This window comes from Empidonax traillii, unplaced genomic scaffold, assembly GCF_003031625.1.
Source record: "Empidonax traillii isolate 1590-97213 ecotype Southwest subspecies unplaced genomic scaffold, ASM303162v1 scaffold351:size1117198, whole genome shotgun sequence".
Taxonomy (NCBI): domain Eukaryota; kingdom Metazoa; phylum Chordata; class Aves; order Passeriformes; family Tyrannidae; genus Empidonax; species Empidonax traillii.
Window position 1 is genome coordinate 287,210 of NW_020955544.1, and position 20,092 is coordinate 307,301.

The 20,092-nt window shown below is 40.0% G+C and overlaps 1 protein-coding gene across 4 annotated transcripts in view; it reads left to right on the plus strand.

The window, feature by feature from the left end:
* Positions 1–20,092, plus strand: part of ATXN7 (ataxin 7) — an 84,445-nt gene that overhangs the window by 47,277 nt on the left and 17,076 nt on the right. For 3 of the 4 annotated variants that reach the window (XM_027892409.1, XM_027892410.1, XM_027892412.1), the window contains one exon: positions 3,679–3,783. The exons of the other annotated variant lie outside the window; for it this stretch is intronic. In XM_027892409.1, the coding sequence (XP_027748210.1) occupies positions 3,679–3,783 (105 nt within the window). The remainder of the gene's footprint in view (positions 1–3,678; positions 3,784–20,092) is intronic. 4 annotated transcript variants of the gene reach the window in all.

Sequence of the window (20,092 nt, forward strand, 5' to 3'; positions counted from 1 at the left end):
ACTGTTAGAAAGTTTTTCAGATTAGACATGCTGAGCTCCATGTGCAATGTGCCAGATTGTCCATTATTGTTTTTCATTTTTTTTGTTAGAAAATTATGCTCTATTGACCTCTTCCAAATAAGAAGCATTTTCCTTATTACAGGCTCAACAAGTAATGCAGTTATCTCAGAATTGTGTATGGCATGGGCTTGTTCTAGTCTTGGTAAAAAGTCCAGCAATACATCATTTAAAGTTACCTTTTTAAAAACAAAGTTACATTTGAAAGGAGAAGTGAATTCTGGGTGTCACAATGTTCAGAGGTTTCTTATTATGAAGGTAAATGGTTTAGAATTAATGTGACTAGCAGCTCTTACGATAGTATCTGCATGTTGATACCATATAAACGCTGAATTTGTGGAAAAATACATGGAAAGTTTGAGGTTTCGATTTAAATTTTTAGTTTGACCTTGAAAAATATTCCCAGATGGAGAGAGTTAAATGAGCCCAGCTTCGAAAGAGGAACATGTGAATCATGGTTGCTAGGCTCTTCCTTGAGAGGCATAGGCTTTACATTTGCAGTGAAGTATTTCAAAAAGTAATCTTCAAACTCAGGGGAACAGTGCATTGAAATGACACTGGTGAAATACTGTAAACTTCATTAGACTTTTAAATAGAGAATGTGCATGTCATGAAGTGAAACAGGTATAAAGTATTAGGCGTTAGAGTATCAACTGCAAGACTTGTGAACTTTCATAAGTCATTGAGGGGGAGCAGGAAAAATTAGACATCCATCACCTGCTCCTGGTACATACTTCTTATTTAAGTTCTGTTAAACTGTTCTGTATATTATTCTCTAATATTTGCATGGCCTAATTTGTCATTCTTATAACAGTGCCACAGAGGTGTTTGCCCTGTTGGAATACAGAAATAAGATTTCTCGGTACTACTTTTTGCCCACTGGTACCTACTTTGTGGCCCTTTGGGGCTGGTCTCGTGTGTTCATGCAGTGCTCAGCCTGGTCAGGTTCAAGTGTTATTTAAGGGTCCTGTGAGTTTCTCTAGCATAATTTAATTGTATCTATTTTAAATAAATGCCCTGTTAATAAAAAGCTATTGTTAATTTTACCTCCTGTGAGGAAACAAAAGGAATTGCATTTAGGCCTCTAACCTTGGCTACTCCCTCACTAGTTACATTGGGGTTCTGCTCTGTTATCAGTGCTGCGGGAGACCACTGTGGGCTAGATCATCTCTTACACTGATTTGTGTGATCTAACTGGAGTCTTATGCATGCTTCCTTTGAAATCAGGTTGTGATTTTGGGTGTGCAGCAAATCCTTTGCTCTGTGTCAAGTGGTTTTACTCTTAGAATGGTCCTTTGTGAGTTTCTGTATTTCCTAGTATTCTGTCATTGCTTGCTGTCATTTGGAGCTAAGATTTTAAAATTGAAAATGTGTTTAACAGTGTAAATGACACTTGTAAATTATTCAGATTTCTTGGGATCCCCAAACTGAAATAGGAAAACATTTTTGTTTACATCAATTTCTGCCAGTTTGTTTCAGTTGTCATTTAAAATTACAGCTCTGTATTGCCAGGAAATACTCATAAAAGAATTCTTAGAGTGATGGTACTTATATGTAATGTTCCAGAGTAGTATCAAAGAGGGATTTATTTAGCAGGAGACACAGAGCAGACAATCCTCCTCTCATGTTCACTGTTCCCCCTGGCATTCTGTACATTATGGTGTAAAGTCTGAGAATCCAGTGAGGTCTGAAAGGTACAGAAACGGGAACAAGTTCCAGGGCGTGGATTCACAGTTCGTTAGACATCACACAGTAGTAGCCTCTCTGTGGGCTATTAACAGCGTAAATATCAGGCATTGCACACTGTTATTGTCCCATTCATCCTGGTGGATTGGTAGTCAGGTGGAAGTGACCCTGGAGTATTTGCTTGCCGGGTGGAAACTTTTATACGCAGGCATACCTGAAGAGCTGCACGAAATACTAGCAATGATATTAAGTTTATACTTGTTTTCTTACCTAGCCTAATATTACATCATGGAAAGTAGATATTGAAAAATAGAAGCTTATTATTCCTATTTGATCTCTCCCCTCCTCAGCATATATTTACTGGCTGTGCTTAGTTTGCTGTACTTGAGTGTGCTGGAGGTCTTAATGCTTTTTTAAAATAAATTCTTATAAATAAATAAGCAAGACTTGCTACTTAATGAAGTGCAGATCAGATGATTTGTTTATTTAATGTAACCTCAGTTGCAAAAAGGTGCCTGTGACTTAGATGAGTGTAGCTGTGATCTCTCTCAGCCGAGTCAGATTTCCTTGGTCATTTGCGTCCAACTGCAAAATCCGGTTGGAGCTGTTACTGCAGGTATCGTGCTTAATTTTGGTGTAACACTGGTAAGGTTTTTGGAAAACCGTATGTTTTTTAAAGAAAAGTAGTTAATTTTTTGTGATGAAGATACGTACTACAAGGGGAGTTCTTAATTCTGGAAGTTTGGTGTGGATGTGTTCTGTCTGTGAGAAATAAAGTGGAGTCCACGGGGCTCTACAGGACTGATGGGTGTCATTCTGCCAGTAGCCACCTTGTGTTATGTCACACTCACTCCTAGCATGCAGCACACTCAATTTATTTCACAATTGGTGTTCTATTTATGAACGAAACTGTGGTTGCTGTTAAAAATATACATAAATCAATAGATGTAAAACAAAGCTCTGGGGTCAGTTCTAGCACAGGGGTAAATAAGTTTAACTTATTTTCTAAGTTACTGTTAAGATAAATCTATTACTGGAGGGTTTCTATAGGAAAATAAATTTGCTTATAACAATTTTAAACCTTTAAATAGTGTTACAGCCACATATTATGTTTGCAGTTTCCTGTTTTTTTTGTCTTTTAATTATTGAGTAACATTTTTAGCAATATAAATGTAATATACCTGTTGTATAGTTGTATAGCAAATGCTGAATTTATTGCTCCAGTAATCTCTGAATGCAGTTATAACTGTTAAATATATCATGAGGAAACTGTATTCTTAAAACCAAAATTGTAGAAAGTAATTTTATTAGTAAAAGTCTACAAGTATGTGTGTTATCTCCAAAATCCACACATGCTCTGACACACTGTTATCTCCAGTTCTCTCTCCTGTATAGCTGTTACATGGATCTCTGGCAGCAGATGGCTGGACTATAATGCACTGTTGAACAAATAAAACCATTAGGCATGTAATACTGCCTGGTAAATGACTGTGTGTTTAAAATGGTTTAAAAAAAAATTAAATAGAAAATAAAGTTCACTTTTGAATTCATTTAATGACATTGGAATAAAATCCAAACCCCTTTCAGAATACATAAAACATCCCCTCTTATGTTGTGTTTGTCAATTGAAGTCAGTCTTTTTTTATTACATTCTTGCATCTGGTATAAGATAATCAGTCCTAAATCAGTTTTCTAATAGATGTTTTCTACAAGTAATCACTCATTTTACATTTATCTTTGTAGGAAGATTTTTGCTTTTGTTATACTCCAGCACAAAATTATCTATTGCATTATATGCTCTTTTTTCCTCATTTTCAAATTTGATACAAATGTCTTAAAATTATGATTCAACACTGGTGTCATGGCTCGGTAATTAAACTGTTTTTCAATAATTGTCAGCAGCTGAGAGATGCCATTTTGTCTTTTTGTTTTTAGATATGCCAATATTTGGTCTTTGCCCGGCTCATGATGATTTCTATTTGGTGATGTGTAACCACTGTAATCAGGTCGTAAAACCACAGGCATTTCAATCACATTATGGTAAGTGCTTAACTATTTTTAATAATTAAGGGTGAGGTTAAATCAGGATTAAGCCTGGCAATTTTTTTTTTAAATTGATGGTACATAGATCATTACATTATAAAAAATGTCAAAGAACATAACCTGTGTTTAATCATTTTATATACATTGTAATGCAATTACATAAAGGTCTTGTTCTTTTTAATTTTTTAATGCTTTCTTGAAATGCTGCATACATACAGTTCCGTTTCAAAATGACATATCTAGAGTATTTCACAGTCAGTATGTGTAGTGTATTTGTGCCTCTGTGTCATTTCTCCTTTTGTGTTTAGACAGATTATTTTTACATATGTGAACTGTGAACTTGAGCTGAAAGCTAAACTTACAACAAAATTTGTAAAATACAGTAAGCTTCCAGTAGCCAGTAAGGTTATTTATTTATTTTCAGAAGTATCAGTTTGTATTTTTTTTTTTTTACTGGTCTTTTGGTTTTGTGTATAAACTATGTGAGGAAGCTCTTGTTGTGTTGATTGGCCAGTGTTTACAGAGGCCTGAGAAAATGTGAAGTGCTAAGCCAGTTTAAGTGCTCAGTTACTTCCTACAAACCTAACTGGGACAGTTCTGCTTTTCCATGCTCCTCTCAAGACTAGAAATTAACTTCAATCAATTTCATGCCAGAATTTGGATTGGAAGTTTTTGGAATTCAGCTTTTTTTTTTTTTTTTTTTTTTTTTTTTTTTTTTTTTTTTTTTTTTTTTTTTTTTTTTTTTTTTTTTTTTTTTTTTTTTTTTTTTTTTTTTTTTTTTTTTTTTTCTGGAGAAATTCATGAGATGTCTTCTGACTAAGTGCTAATAGAAAAGATGAACAGAACGTTTTCTGACCTACTCCTTCCTCCCTCTGTGTGCATGTATTTGTGCATGTTCTCTTTTCTCTAGGCCAGTGCACTGATTGCTTTGGTGTTTACAAGGATATAAGATGCTGGATATGGGCAGGAAACATTGAGAACAGGGGATACTTTTTCTTGCATCTTAAATAATCCAGCCCTTTGGCAAGGAAAGATAGACTCACTTCTGCTTCCTTCAGGCTGGAAAAGGGTCTTTTTTCTGTGTTCTGCAGAGGGTGAACTTTTTATCCTTGCCTCTCACTTGGTTTTGTGTTATATTGCCTTGTGGATTATAGCCCTACCCTTGCTGCTGGATCCAGCAGTTGCATCACACAGCGTGGCTCGGAGAAGAATCTGAATAGGTTTTGTGTCATAATTCTTACTAGTTTGCTTGTTATTCTGTGGAGGGCTATACTAATAAATTTTTTAAAAAACCTACAGTTATGTGAGTATAAGTCTCCAGGGCTGTTGGAAGCCAGAAGAAAAGGACATCTGCTTTTCTTACTCTGGTTGCCATAGGCCTTTTTATTAGCCTAGAGGAAGTCCACCTCTTGCTAGTGTGGTTCCTCACCTGTCACTGAATATCACTTCAAGATGTCCAATAAGTCCTTCTAAAATATCGTATTAAATTGATTCTGACAGTTAAAATAAATTTAAGGGGGAGGACTGGATGGTACCCAGTTCTGAGTGGTGGCATATTCAATATTCCACCTTGAGGTCAGTAATATGGAACTGGCTCGGGTTGGTAGTGGTGGAGGGCTGCAGACACTTGAGTTGACTTTGTGAAATGAGCAGGTGATCTCCAAATGCTGTCTGACAAGTAGGTAGGAACCAGTATCATAGCTGTTGTTGCGACAGCCTCATGGGCAGATGGAAGAAGCAGTTCCAGAGCTGACTAGGTGCTGCACTGGCTCTTGAGCATGGACACGGAAACATGGCATGTTGTAATGCTGCTTGTACCAGTGTTAGACTTCTGCGAAGTTAATTCAAACTCTTCTGTAAGCACTGTTTGCCATTTAGAAGGGACAGAGTGGACAGGGAACTACAAAACAAAGGTATGGAAAATATTTTAAAAAGTAGTAATAAATATTAACGTAATGTTTCCATTCTGTATCACTTTGTAGGAGTGCGATCTCTAAACATGAAACTTTCTCTGATGCAAACCTTACATCAGTGGCAGATTCATACTTCAAGAGAAGTATAGAAGGAGGAGTTGGAAATGAGGAGGTTATTCTTAGTATTTCTTAAGCCCATTCTGAACAATGAAGAGGCTCGGCACGGGCTGTGGCGTGCAGAGGAAACAGGCGGGGTCATTCTGATGAGAAAAACAGGCTTGGGTGGGGTGAACATCATTAAAGGACCTTAGTTTGCCAAACTAATAACCTCAGAAAGGTAAGAAGGCTGACTTGGTGATTTTGTGTAGCACTAGTTCTCAAAACCTTCTATCAGCCTTCACATTCTTGAAATCCTTACGCAGTTGTTCCTTATTTTAGAGAAAGCTGATAAATATGGCACGGGATCAATTACCAGGCAATGATCTCTTTTTCTTATTTTTTAAACACAGTGTAGCTCAGGAGAAGGAAATTGCTGAAGTGAAAACATGCAGCTGTTTTAAAACAAAAAGTATGCCATCATGATAACAAGAAAGTAAAACACCCTTTGGATTCATCACAGTCAGTTTGCCCTGAGTTAAGTTTTTTTATTGGTGGTATTATTTCAGGGATTGATAAAGGAGAGGTTACTTTATCAAATTCTGAAAAATTACAGTGCATCAATGAACTGTATGTTTTGGTGTTGTTCTTAGGGTCTTTTATTTGTAATTGTTATTAGAGAAATAGTAATCTCTTAAAATACTCTACAGTTCCTGGTGGTGTGTGTTGCTTGTACTTGGTGTTCTTTGAAACTTGTCATGTGGGATTTTGTTTTCTGAAGTAGTAGAATATGCTATTTTAAAATGTCACTTTTGTCAAAGGAAGGCTAAACAAACTATTAGCTAAACCTAATGAGCTAATTAATTTCTTCCAAAGCATATTTGTAATAAACTACTTAACTAGGTAGGCTGAAAGTGCATTCCAGGACATATCCTTGCTTTTTTCCCTGGACCACGAGTAGTCAGAAATAATTTAAATATAACCTTATTCATTAGAGTATTTCACCTTTTTAGTAAAATACTTTATTGATACAAATCAGATTTGTGTATGTAACAGATACGTTTCTATTTCATGGATTTGACTAGAAAAGATACTAATTCAAAATTAAATTCTGCTTTTTGAGGCAATCCAACTGTGCATTTGGGGTATGATTTTACCATTTTAAAAATTTATATACTAGCATTGATTTATAAAGTTGATATGCATGATACCACATGCAAAATAGTTTTTAATAGCAGTCTAATATAATGAGAGATCTGAAGTCTGCTTGTGGTATTTCTTCTAGCCTGTGAACAGCAGCTGGCTGGCAGTGCCCTCAAAGGGTTTTAGCCACTTGACATAGGGTGGCAGTGCTGCTGGGGACATGGTGGGGCAGGAGCAGGCCAGCCAGCCAGGGAAGAGTTGTTTCAAGACAAATCCCCTGTTCTGTCAGATCCCAGCTTCTTCATTTGGGGTGCTGGGCAAGTGTTTGAAGCCCTTTATTACACGTATTCTTGCTGCTTGCTTTTTGAATGGCTACACTTTCATGGTATCAGCATCTTCTCTGGATGACTCAAGATCAGTTCAGATGGAAAGCAGATACAGTGTTCATTCAGGCATTGAGTCTTGTGGGTGAAGCACCTGAGATCACTTATCATGATGACCTGTTCTGAGAAAGCACACTGTTTTTCTCCAGCTGGAGTATTTCTCTACACTCCAGCCTTTCCAGCTTCTGTGCCACATAGACCCTTTCTCTGTGTTTATATCAGGTATACATTTCTGAAGTCTTTGCAGTTTTCTCTCTTAATATATAAATTCTTACGGTGAAAATGAGTTTGCCCTGTCAAATTGCTGTCACGTTCCTCGAACAGCAGGATGTGCCTGTGTCCCTTTGATTTCCCCTCTCTCTCCTTCCCACGAAGACATGCTTAGTGCAGTTCTTGTGCTGCACCGAGAGGTTTGCTCTTTGAGGAAGCCATCGTGACAGTTATTTCAGGTTGTTCGTGGAAGCCCTGAAGTGCCATGGCTTTTGGGCTGTGTGACCTTTCGTTGGCATTTCAGCCGTTCTGCGGGTTTATCACATCTCCCTGTGGTTATCAGCCTCCTGGCTGAGGAGAGCTGCTTCTCTGACCCAGCTGGGCTGCTTGTGGCTCAGAGGGAGAGCTTAGCAGTGTCAAAGTAGCATCAGCATAGAGATGTGTGGGGTTTCTTCCTTCTCCTTTTTCCTCTTTTTTTTTTTTTTTTGTCCAGGGTTGTTTGTTTCCTCTGTGCCTCGGTTTCCTTAAATACAAAGCAGGGTTAGACTCTCAGCAGTAATAACGAAGGCTACCTGTAAAACTTAAACTGAGAGTGCCTGTGAGTCACGTAGTGATTGTGAAAACCATGAATACAGTACATGCTGGAAAGAGATGATGATAGTGTGTTGGGCTGCTGAGTCATTAAAAAGCTATGTTGAGTGTTTTGATTAACTTCCATGGGTTTGGCACGGTGGCAAAGGTGAGCAACTACCATGAGCTTTGCCTGCTGCTGCTGCCCCGTGAGCTGGTGGGGGATCACTTAAACATTGCTCTTTCCAAGCAGTGCATGTTTAAACCTGAAGCACAGGTTTCAGAAATGGGATAACAGTAGAGATTTGCCCATCTTTTTATGGTTTCTAGGAGGTTGTGAGATGGGAATAGAGAAGTCATCACACAACCTTATACTCAAAGGGCAGATCCTGGCAGTAGAGAAAGAGATGTTGGCTTGTGTTACTTGGGTCCATCCTACAAGTCAGTGCAAGGTCTTTCGGAAATCTCCTCCATCTAATTGTGTAACTGTGCTCCTTCCTCCCTCAGCCAGGGCTCACGCCCGCCTTTAGTTAGCAGGTTTCCACTTTGGTGAGTCATAAAGGGATTTTTGGTGGTGTTGTTAAGTGCTTGGATTTGGAGAGAACATGTGATACTTGTGATTTTAATTGGGATAAATGGTCTCTTAACTATCTCTGTCAATATGCTCTTGTACTTTGGATTTGTATCGTGTAATTTAAGTATTATGTTCCCTGCAGCATTACATATCTGGATTCTTCTGACATACTGTGAATTGAATAAAAATTCGTCCTACCCTCTTTCTGTTAAATTTGGAAGCAGCTAGTGGTTTTGAAAAATTTAATACTTTTAAGTTTCATTTTTCAGAGTTAAGCAGATGTGCTTGTTTAGAATAGATAGTTTGTTAGCATGGATTCATGGATTACAAAGTCAAAGATAAAGTGTTTGTGTAAGGCAGCATTTGAAGCAGATAAGAAAAGAAAGGAATGTACTGAATCTTGTTCCAAAGCCATTGGACCTGAGGATTGGAGTGTTTGTTTTGTAGGGGTTTTTTTTTGTGTGTGGTTTTTTCCTCATGAGAGATTGCCTGAGCTCATCCGCATTTTGGAGGGATAAGCCTTCATTATGGCCTGCGTGCTTTTGGCAGGAAGCAATTTGTTTCAGTAATTAAGTGTCCACTGTTCACTAATGTCTTTTTAAAGCAGTATGAAAAGGTTTTGTATCAATCATAAGAATTTTCTTGGGTATCAGTAATCTTCCGTAGTAGTCTAATAACCAAAATTAAACCTGAATATTCTGTGGTGTGTCACAGATGTGCTGGAGCAATCTGCCAAGCATATTGCCAAACGTGCACAGGTGGCATTTGGCGTATTATGACTGGAGTTAAAGTATATGATTTAACAAATTATCATTGGCAGCTTCAGCAGCTTCTGTTTAAATACACAGAGTTCTCACAGTCCAGCAGCAGTTGGATCTTAGTTTCTGGGTCCAGCAACAACTATTTTAATTTCTTGGTAGAGATTTGTGAAATTCTGTAGCTTTTGCAAGAATCATCCTGGCATATTCCCAGAAGGGAATGGGATCAGAGGTCAGCACAGAATTCATTTCAGAAAGGGATGACATAAAAATGTTTCAGATGACTATTTGGTCAGTTTTAAAATAAAAGTATTATGACTTGGAAAGAAACTCTGTAACTATATTTTGAGCTTTGAAATGCGCACCCCAAAGCCATTAGCTGAATAGCAGATGTGCCATGCAGATTTTACGGAGCACTGTGGTTAGTTGTAACATCACAAACAGTTCACATGCGGAAGGTTATTTTTATAAATGGAAAGGCTGTGGTCTTTGTTTATTACATGAAAGCTTAGGGAGTCTGCTTGAGAAGTTGATGGCAGTTTTCTAGTAAAACTTCCTCCTTTTTTGTGGGTACACAGATTTGTCAAGCTCTGGTTGAAGCATGAAGCAGTTTAAAGTATCAGCTAAGAAAAAGAAGGGATGTTCAGCTTCAGATTTAAAAAAGATACTGAGTATTCTGTTTACCATTTACTAAGTAACTCACGTTATTCTCTCTACAATACCATATTCACTAAAATACTACAGACTTCAAGTGCTTTGGTGTGCTTTAGACTCCCCTTTGGCTAAATGTGAATTGAATTTTGTGATGTCCTACCGTTGTAAAAGACCTGGATGCAAAAAAATCCATGTGATTTAATACTGGCTGAAGAGAGAATATATGTTTTACTCTGTTCTTATTAAAATGTTAAAATATTTAAAGCAGATCTACCATACAAAATTATGCAAGGATTCCATTAAAACTCTACTCCTTTATAGTGATTTCCTTGTTAGGTATTTTCTTGGAGGCTGGGACCAACTGCTTGCTTTTCAAGGTAAACATTGAAGAGGGAAGAACAAGAGGAAAGGGAGAAACATGAAGATATTTATCTTTGTGAGAAAAGAGGAAGCAATGCCATGTTTAGTGTCACTTACAAAAACAGTTGTTCAACAAGAGGGAGAAAGTGAGTATGTTGGTCAATAGATGGGAGTAAGTTCTGAAGAGAACAAGTAGTTCCAATAAAAGTGGCTGTTGAGTGTATTTGACTATAGATTCACTTTGGAAGAAACCAGCTGGGATAGTTGCATCAGGTCTACAATTAAAAATGATTGACAAAGAGAGAGTTAACCAATCAAAAAGTCAGTGTTAAGTTTCATCACTCAGAACTCCTTTTGCGAGCTGAAAGGGCACGTGGAGCAGGACACAGCTCTCCCAGCCATTGCTTCAGATTTTCTGCAGGTTCAGGGAAGGCTGTTCTGCATCAGCTTACATGTTCCACATCCTTGGAAGGTTTCCTTCACAGCTAAAAGGGCTCTTTCTAAGCCACTCCTCCAGGCTGGAGCCCGGCCAGAGGAGGTGGCACGCACTGCGAGGGCAGGCTGTGGGCACGCAGGGTCTGGCACAGTGCCCTAAGCTGAGTGCAGAAGAATGAAACTGCAACCTGCTCAAGAGCTGGGGTGGTGGAAGAAACCTGAATTGGAGTAAAGACGGGCAGGATTTCTGCTGCTGTGGAAAAGAGACAGGAATGTGTCAGAGCCACAGAGATACCAACTTGGTGTTGGAGGGTGGGTGTGGGAGTAGTTTAATTTCACAAGCTAACCACATGCAGATCAATTATTTATAAGGACTTTCTCATTAATTTTTTGGGGAGAAGTCTCATGGTCTGTGTAGATTATTCCAAGAACTTCAAACCTCAGATGAACACCACAGCGCTTTGCGATTCCAGGGAGAAGTATTCTGGGAAGCTCGTAAAATGGTTTTGAGTATTGAACTGTCACAAAGAAAATAGTTTTTGTTGCTTTTTGCCCCCTTTTCTTTTTTTTTTTCCATGGAATTATATAGTTTCCAGTTGCACAGACTGTTCCCTCTCATCCCTGCATCCAACTCTCAAACGACTGCTGCATTTTGGGTAGTCTCTTTTTCTCTGCAAGCACAGCTTCATAGATCAGTTAGAAAATCTCATTGTTAGCCATCAGTTTTTACCAACGTACAGCCGTGCAGTACCTGGCTGGGGCAGCAGTGCCCAGCTTGTGTGGGCAGGGTGGGGATGGCAGCTTGGGCAGGGCTGTCTCAGCACGGCTGGAATTAAGTGGTTTGCAGTTTGGGTGGGTGGGTGTGTGTCCGAGGAGGGGAAAGAGAGGACACGGGGGAATGGCTAAAAAGGGAGATGTAAAACAAAGAACTTGAATAAAATACATCTAAAAAGAAATAGATGAAGACAATAAGGAGGAAGCTAAATAAGGAAGGTAGGAGAAAATGACCTTGGAGGAGGGAGAATGAAGTAGGTACAGTGCCGGTTTTATTACTCTGTAACAAGGAGGAAAAGTGGAAGAAAGGAGAAGAGGATAAACAGGGCAAAACAAACAAAAGCTTTTTTGCTAGTTTTTCCTCTCTTGATGTTTTGGCATCAATGCCAAAACGTGTTTTGTGTAATGTCATGACATTTTGGGATTTTGCACATTTTGGTAGGGTTGAGGGGAACAAGCGACACATCTCCTGGTTTTATCAGGCACTAACCATCAAGGGAGAAAAGAGAGGGGATATATGTATGTACACTTATTAATAGGTCATCTTTTATTTTCTTATATGTCCCTTTTGTTGTTTCTGACTGGACTTCTTAAGTTTATTTTAAAATTCTCTTTTCCTGTACTGTAATTTTTTTTTAGAGATTAGGACTTACGTGTAGCTGTCAGCAACTTTTGCAGTAAGAGGAATTACCTCCAGTTCCCTACAACTGGAGAGAAGGTAGTGTAGTAGATGGAAGACAGTTATTGATGCTGGACCTACATAAAAGCAGTATTCTGTAGGAACTTCTTCAACTCCTGCCTCAGGAAAAGTGGACAGCATTCCAAAATGTAGCCATGCAAGTGTCACACGTTTTTAAAAACTTGAGACAATATTTTTATTTCCAAGTTAAAATTAATCAATAACATTTTGGTTTTAGTAGCTGCTACCTAGTTTAGTTAAGTAGTATTACATCAAGTAATTTTCACTGTTATTTGTTTACTCATTTTTGATCACCAGTTTGCTGGCTCTTTAAAAACAAGTGTGCAGATATTGACAGGATACTGCTTTGAGATCTTTTTCTTACAAGTAATATGATACACTTAAAGTCTAACGTGATACACATAAAGTCTAGAAACTGTGTTTTTAAGATATTACCAGAAGAGGGAGTGTATAACACTTCTTATACAATGAAACCTGTAAGTTTATTGATGAGTAGCAATCAATAACCATATGATTAATTTAAAAAATTAGGAAAAAAAAAGATAATTGCAGGCTCAAAATCACTTTCAAAAGAACACAATAATGCCAATTTTTTAAGGTTTTCATTAGGCTTAGTTCAGTTTTAACACTAAATAATTATATCCAAGGAGTGTAAATGGCCTGGAAGTCAATTCAGATTCCTAAATGTGTTGTGTCTACCTATAGCAAGGATTCAAACAGTTTTTTAATAGCAATCTTGGATTAGCTCTTACACTATCCATAACAATGTGAAACAATTACAGATATCTTTAAAAAATTTAGAGAATAAACAGAAATAGATAAATATGACATGCAATAAGTCTGTGATACTATTAGTGACTAATAGGCCATCATTAGCTATCTCAGGCAGTAACGGCCAAAATACTTCCAAACCCTATTATCTCCTATTGATGAAACAAAAACATAATGTAGTGTTTATATAGAAAATCAATATTTTTACTCTATAATTTATGTAGATGCTCCTCCAGTTGTCATTCAGCAGGGCAATAGGTTAATCTTTTGAACAATAGCAAAATGATGTAGGAGAAAAAGCCATCAGTGTGTCTAATATGTAAACTCCTGATAAACTATGCCTGTTCTGCTGCCTCATGCGAGTTCTGCCGTGTCTGAGAGAGCTGCTGGCCACAAAGAATGCAATTACATTTTGTTTCCCCAAGATGTATTAGAGAAAGAAGAACCATTGCCAAGAGATTCTTGTCCTCTTTTCTGTTCTCCTTTCCACAGATAACGAGTTGCCCAGATTGGTACGACACTCCTTGCACTGCTTTATAAAGGATGCAATTAGACCAGGTTCCTGGAGAGCTGAAGCAGTTCCTACAAAACTAAGTTTTTCCTCCTTGTCTGGCAAGATTGTCAGAAAACCTTTAACTCAAAATTCTATACAAAGTAGTTTTTGGAAAGGAAACCTTCTCCTTCAGCCAGATCACCTTCTTATGGTTTTACCCTACAGGATTTTCTCCCTCTGCCAGGCAGAAGTGGTTCTGTGCCATGTGTGACCCTGAAGGTTGCAAAGAACCTGTTTGTCATGTCTGGCTCTGGGAAAAGCCCCGGTTTCCATGGTGTGTTGTGGTGAATTCCGTGCGTTAGGTAGAAGGTGTGCCCCTTTGAGGGCACCCTTCCCACCTTTGAGCCTGGAACTTCCCAGTGTTTGTGGATTATTTGTGGAGCTGGATTTGAGCTGGCCAGAAGTTTTACTGGATACACATTGAGAGTTTTAGGAGCTGTTCATTGTCTGTAGGTATTCACAGGGAATTCATGGCTCCTCTCACTGCTAAGAGGAAAACTGGCTGAGCCTCTTTTGTTGCTGTGTGGCTCAAGTCTTCGCCTGAGTTTCTAGGCTAAGCATTTTGGTTTTCTGCTGTATTAGGGTGGACTTGGTGAAGTAGTTGCTTTCATTTCTTTCACTCTCCTGGATGATATTGAGAAGCCTCATAGTACTCTCTAGAGCTCTGGCCATGCTCGTCATTGGCATGGGACTAGCTAGCACTCATTCAGTTTCATTTTGGCTTACAGCCTCTGACAAACCCCATGTAACCGTGTATATGCCTGGAAGGATGCCACACGGGCCCTTCCCTGGCCTCTAAGGTCAGAGGAAAGGTTTTTAAACTGCCACAGTTCAGTCCCCTCCCCATCACAGTGCCATGTACTCCAAAGGTCATCATGTGGGTCACAAAGCAATCCACTGTCCAGCTTCTAAAAATACCTGGGACTGCTTTAATAGCTATAGATATTATATAAATTTATCTGTGTGTGATGTATTGCAAGGCTTGATGCCCACATCTTGCTTGCCATGGACTGAGAATGCCAGCTAATATTGCTTACATTTAGTAGTGACCAGCTCTTTTCTCAGTCCAGCTCTCCATAGGATTGGTCAGTGTTGAGATGGAGGATGGGCCATACTCATCCCCTTTTTCTGTGTTCACAAGAAAGTACCCAGGAGGGTTGAACGCTTGGCAGATAGTTAGGACATGCTGAAAGCCCTGAGTCGCTCCTGGGCTGTTTGCTATTTCCTCTGCCCTGTTCCAGTTGTCCAGGTGCCAGTGATCCACCATAGATGTGGCTGTACACTTAAAATCTAATGTACTAAATGTCCTTTTCTGATTTTAGTCCCTGGAAATGACATAGTTGGGTACTTAAACCTTTACTTTCTGTGAGTACACATGTGCTACATGAGTAGCAGTTATATTTTGTATTTCAGGTATAAACAAGCATGTTGTGTAAGTGGAGTTGATACTAAGGCATAAAGTGCTGTCACTTGATTGTGCACCAACAAGCCTATCAAGTTGTTCCTCTGTACTCAGTCATCCATTTTATTCTGGACCCGCTCCAGTTTTCTGAAACCTGAGGAACTTTTAAGCTTGCCCACTTGGAAAAGAAAAGAAAACACCAAAACCAGTAATCTTGCCTGATGTATTTGTTTTGTTCTGTAGCACGTGGAACAGTCTCCAAAGTGGCAACTGCTAGAGAGAAAAATCCACTGATTTCAAAATCTATTGCCTTGTGGTTGTGGAGGTTCTGGGAATTTTTAATTGCTTCAGAGCACTCCTGATAATAACGATACAGAAGACCTTAAATACAAGGCAGTAGCACTACTTTTTGTATGAAATTCCTGTGCTGTTCACTAAGGCTGGTTTTGTGGTGTCCTGTAGCACCTGGCAGGGTTCCTTCTGTGCACCCCCCATAGCAGCAAAAGTCAGTTTTCCAAGTAACCACACTGGAGTTCTCGATTGATCAACTTTAAGAGGTTTGGTGTTGGCTTGAGGCCCATCATTCTCTTCCTTCCAGGAAGAATAATAATAGTAGCCAGTAACCAAACAATCTCTTCAAAGCAAAATATTTACAACAGAATCATCATAGACAGTACTAAATGTAAACATAAGCAGGCTGCAGTGTAAGTAAGCCCAGCTTATGCAGTGTTGATACCAATAACATGAAATTCCTTGGAAGTCCAGTTTTTTTGTGTGTACCCCTCAAAGCTTCTAGGAACTGGTGAACTCATCATTAGGCTGTTCTTTGTCATCCCCAGTTGCTTAGGCCTCCAGCCTGTTCCCTGGGATCAAGTCACAGTTTAATTCTTGCTAGTCCTTGCTCAGTTAATTACCAGCTTTGGCACGAGTGGGCATTTGGTTTGTGAGACTGTCGGGCCTTTGGATGGTTCTGCTCTTTGTTATGGGGAGAGCAGATGGTGCAAAGGCTGGGGCTGAGCGGTCAGGATTCGGGGAGAGGGCAGGAATGCTTTTTGCTGGGGCAGTATTAGCTCTTCACCAGTCAGCTTACAGTGGTTGTGAAATGGATGCCTGAGATGCCGAATTTTGAGAAAGGATAAGTGAGTTTTCATGTGCAGTGAGGTAATGAAGCCTGGTTGTCTGTGGCTTTGTCCTGTGTGTTTTGCCACTGCTTTCCCCTTGTAGCACCTCCTGTTCTGTGCACAGACGTAGCTTCAGGTTTCATGTCATGTTTTGCCCTTTTTTTTTTTTTTTTTTTTTTGCCTGCCAGCCTAATAAGACATGCATGTGGCACAGCTGAGCTGGAGTGTGCACATGATGACCAGCCAGCAAAGATCTTCCTGCCTTTCTCCTGTAAGAACATGGAAAGGTCCTACCTTTGCTGTCTGAATGCTGATTTTAATGCTAATGATAATCCCCAGTATCTTTAGGACACCTCCCAGCAGGGGAGTGGGAGGGCACCGTCCAGCGCTTCAGTTTTCTTAAAATTAGCCTAATTTCAAAATATAGAACACTAAAATACAGACAAGTGGAAGGAGATGTGGTAGAGCTGCATTAATATCTTTTTTACAAAACAAGAAATGTAAGTAAAAGATTAAAATTCGCTAGCCAATCTTAAAAAAAGAATTTTCTTGGTAATGCAAAATGTGCCAGAATACTTCAGGTTGTAGAGTTAACTTTTACCCCATTTTATTCTTGTTTGTTCATTTGTTTTCCATTTCTTAACACTCTGCAGTACTCATTCATGCAGGAGAGCTGCTGTAAGTGTATGTGTACTGATAATACCACAAGTTATATAAATATCTTTTTGTGGTACATATGTTCAGTGAGGAAATATAGAAAGGAGGAGGTCGATGCTGTTGTTTACATTATCTGATGTAGTAGGCAGCAAACTTCTCTTCCATTGCAAGGGAAGAAATTTTGTTGCAATTCCACCACAATTCGGGTTGTCCCTCCTGGGTGATTGTGCAACACCAAAGACCTGAAAATTAGATTCTCTGCAGTGATTCATATCAAACTGCTTCTCTCCCTCGTGCCCTGCCTGTGCTGCCCTTCTGATGTCAGAGCAGGAGTCTCCTCACTGCAGCCTCGTTCCCTGGGAGCGAACGGCGTGCACAGGTGGATGTTCCTTTGTGCCTGGATCTGCGCAGTGTATTATCACAGCTTGCAGGGCTAATTTTAGGCCTCAGAACTCGAGTATTAATTGATGGCATAAGTGTTTATATTGAATCTAATGCTGTTGGTATTTTGGGGGATTTTTTTTTTTTTTAATGACTTTAAGCAGTGTTGATAGAAAACAGAACTTAAAACCTCCTTGCAGTATTTAGTTCCGGGAAAAGAACTCCCTGGTTTTATTACCTTATATAATGGGTTGCTTTTACTACATTAAGTAAAATCACTTTTGTGTTTGTCACAGTACACTGGCAGCACGTGATTTTGCTGTGCCACATGCACAGTCCATTTCAAGGTGAAACCCCATGAATATTTACTGCATAATGTTACTCAGAAGCTTTTGGACGTTGGAAAATAGTAAATAAAAATGCACAGATTGAGACAGTTGGCATATATGCTGCTGCTATAACACAAACAGGCAGAAAATCCCATTGCTTTCTCTCTGCCATTGTGTGCCTTCCCGTGGGCCGTGGCTGTTCTCTCCCCGTGTGAATGTCCCGTCATGCCTCTCCCTTCCATTCCAGTTCCTGCCTTGATGCCCAGATGCTGGGGTTTCTCAGCAGTTGGGTTCTTTGTCCTTGCTCTTACCCAGAAGGAAGACAGCTTTCTGTATTGTTCCATGTGGGAATTAAATTGACTGATCTTGGTCAGTTTATTTGTGGAATAAGCAACAAAATAGAACTAACTTGCCCTCTTGGTCCTAAAATGAGAGCGGGCCAAATCAAAGGCTAAAGAAGGATGAATTCTAGTTTTCAAGACAAATACATCAGTGCTGGTTCCCCACATAGTAGTTTGAAGTCAAGAATTTTGTGAACCACTAAAATCTGTTGGAGTCTTACCCAGTTTTAATTACGGGTGTGAAGTAGGAGAGTGTACAATAGAAACAGATATTCCAAAAACATGGCTGCCTCTGGTGCTAATTTTAGCAATGGAAGGAGTTGTGTTTTAAAAACAGCATAATCCAAGGAAATGTCTTTGTATTCCTGAATTGTCCTTAACAATTAAAGAGTAGGTGACGTGAATTGTCGACTTCTTGAAATTTGGAGCCACAGAGGAGCTGGTGGTTGTCTCATATTCTGAGTGCATAGATATGGGAACATTAGAATTTAGTATTTGTGGTTTAGGATTTAGTATTAATTTCTAAGCTTGTTAATGGGAGCAGTAGCCTCCAGGTTGCTGCATGTTTCTTTAAATAAAGGGGAAAAAAACCCCAGCCCAAACAAAACCCAATCTGCTGAGATGCTGCTCCCTTCTGTTTAACCCTTCTTAGTGAAAGTAATGTGCTAACACACTGATACTAATACACAGAGGTGTTTGTGCAAGCTGGCTGCCTCTCTTCTTGGCAAACTTCTTATTTTAGTGAAAAAGTGAGTTGCTTGGTTTTAAAAATGAATTTCGGTGTAATCTGGTAAGTGAGGAAAGACCAGAAATTTCAGCTTTGACTATGGTAACTTAAAATAAGAGCAAAAACCACAAGCATTTTTTTCCTATTCCTTTTGTCGGCAGATACACTGCAATTTTTTAAGTGATGTTTTAAGAAAAGGTCCAGAAATTAACAATTCAGTAAAAATTAGATTTCACTATCTGTGCGCTGGCTTTGGGTGGAAATCAGGGCTTGGCAGTCAGACCTCAGAGCCTGGAGATTTAGGATATGGAGACCTATCCAGAAGTCAGGACAGTAACTACTGGAGTGAATTTTTGCTGCTGGAAAGGCACTCTGGGGAGTGTCCAGCCGTGCTCTGCCAGGATGGCAGAGGCCCTGTCCCCCCAGGCCATTACGAGCCCCAGGAGTTGCAGCTCTGGTGGGTGCCCCCAGGCTGGGTGATGCAGCTGCGGGGGAACCGACCCAAAGTGGAGTGGTGGGTGATGAGCATGTTCACTGTAGGAATCACCATGGAGCTGCTGGCACGGGCCTGGCACCTCGCCGTGGGAATCCCAGAGCATCCCCACAGCTTGACGCCGTGGCCGTGTCTGGCAGCAGGTTTGTGGGGGAAGCTGAGGCTGGGCAGAGGCCCAGGGGCACCGGCGGTGAGCTGGCCCGACGCGGACGGTGGCGCTGCCCGCGGGGCCTTGGCGGAGCTGCTGCACTACACGACGTGGATAATCCCACAGCGAGGGATTAAGCGCTGCAAGCGGCCCCCGTGAGCCCTTCTGAAATGTCACTGGAGTGCCCTGGCAGAGCTCCAAAGGCAGGCGAGCTGGCCACGGACAGGGACAACCTGAGGAGCTCTGCTCTGCACCTCTCCAGAGCTGCAGGGCCAACTGTGTGAGTACCCAGACACTGCTTTGGGCTTTTTCCCTGCAGAAACTTTAACCCCCCGCCCTGCAAAAGTGCTCTGAAACCACAGCTCGGATGGGGAGACTGCAAGAGAGAAAATAGCAATCAAAGCTTAAACAGCTGATTGCAGTCCTGTCAGCCCCTTAGATAAATTGGCAGCTGTTAATCAAAGTGTTAATTAAAGAAACTATTAAGAGTGTGTTCATTTTAGCTTGTTTTTCTGAGTGTGCTCATCCGTGTAATTTATAAATCAGAGGGCAAACACATTCCTGTTACAGCTCTGCGGATGGCTGGCTGTGGGCAGGATGGTCTGTGCTTGGTTTTGGAGGAAATGGGAAATGCAGGCACAGCCTGCACGTGTCAAGTGCAGTCGTGTTTTTTATTTAAAAGGTTAAACTGCACAAACATTTGAGTTAGCACATCCTAATTACAGCATTGCTCCATTCTTTCAGAGGGAAATGTGAAAAGGCTGGTATATTTAATTTGAAAGGCATTATCGTGAAGGCACAGTAGGTCTGTGC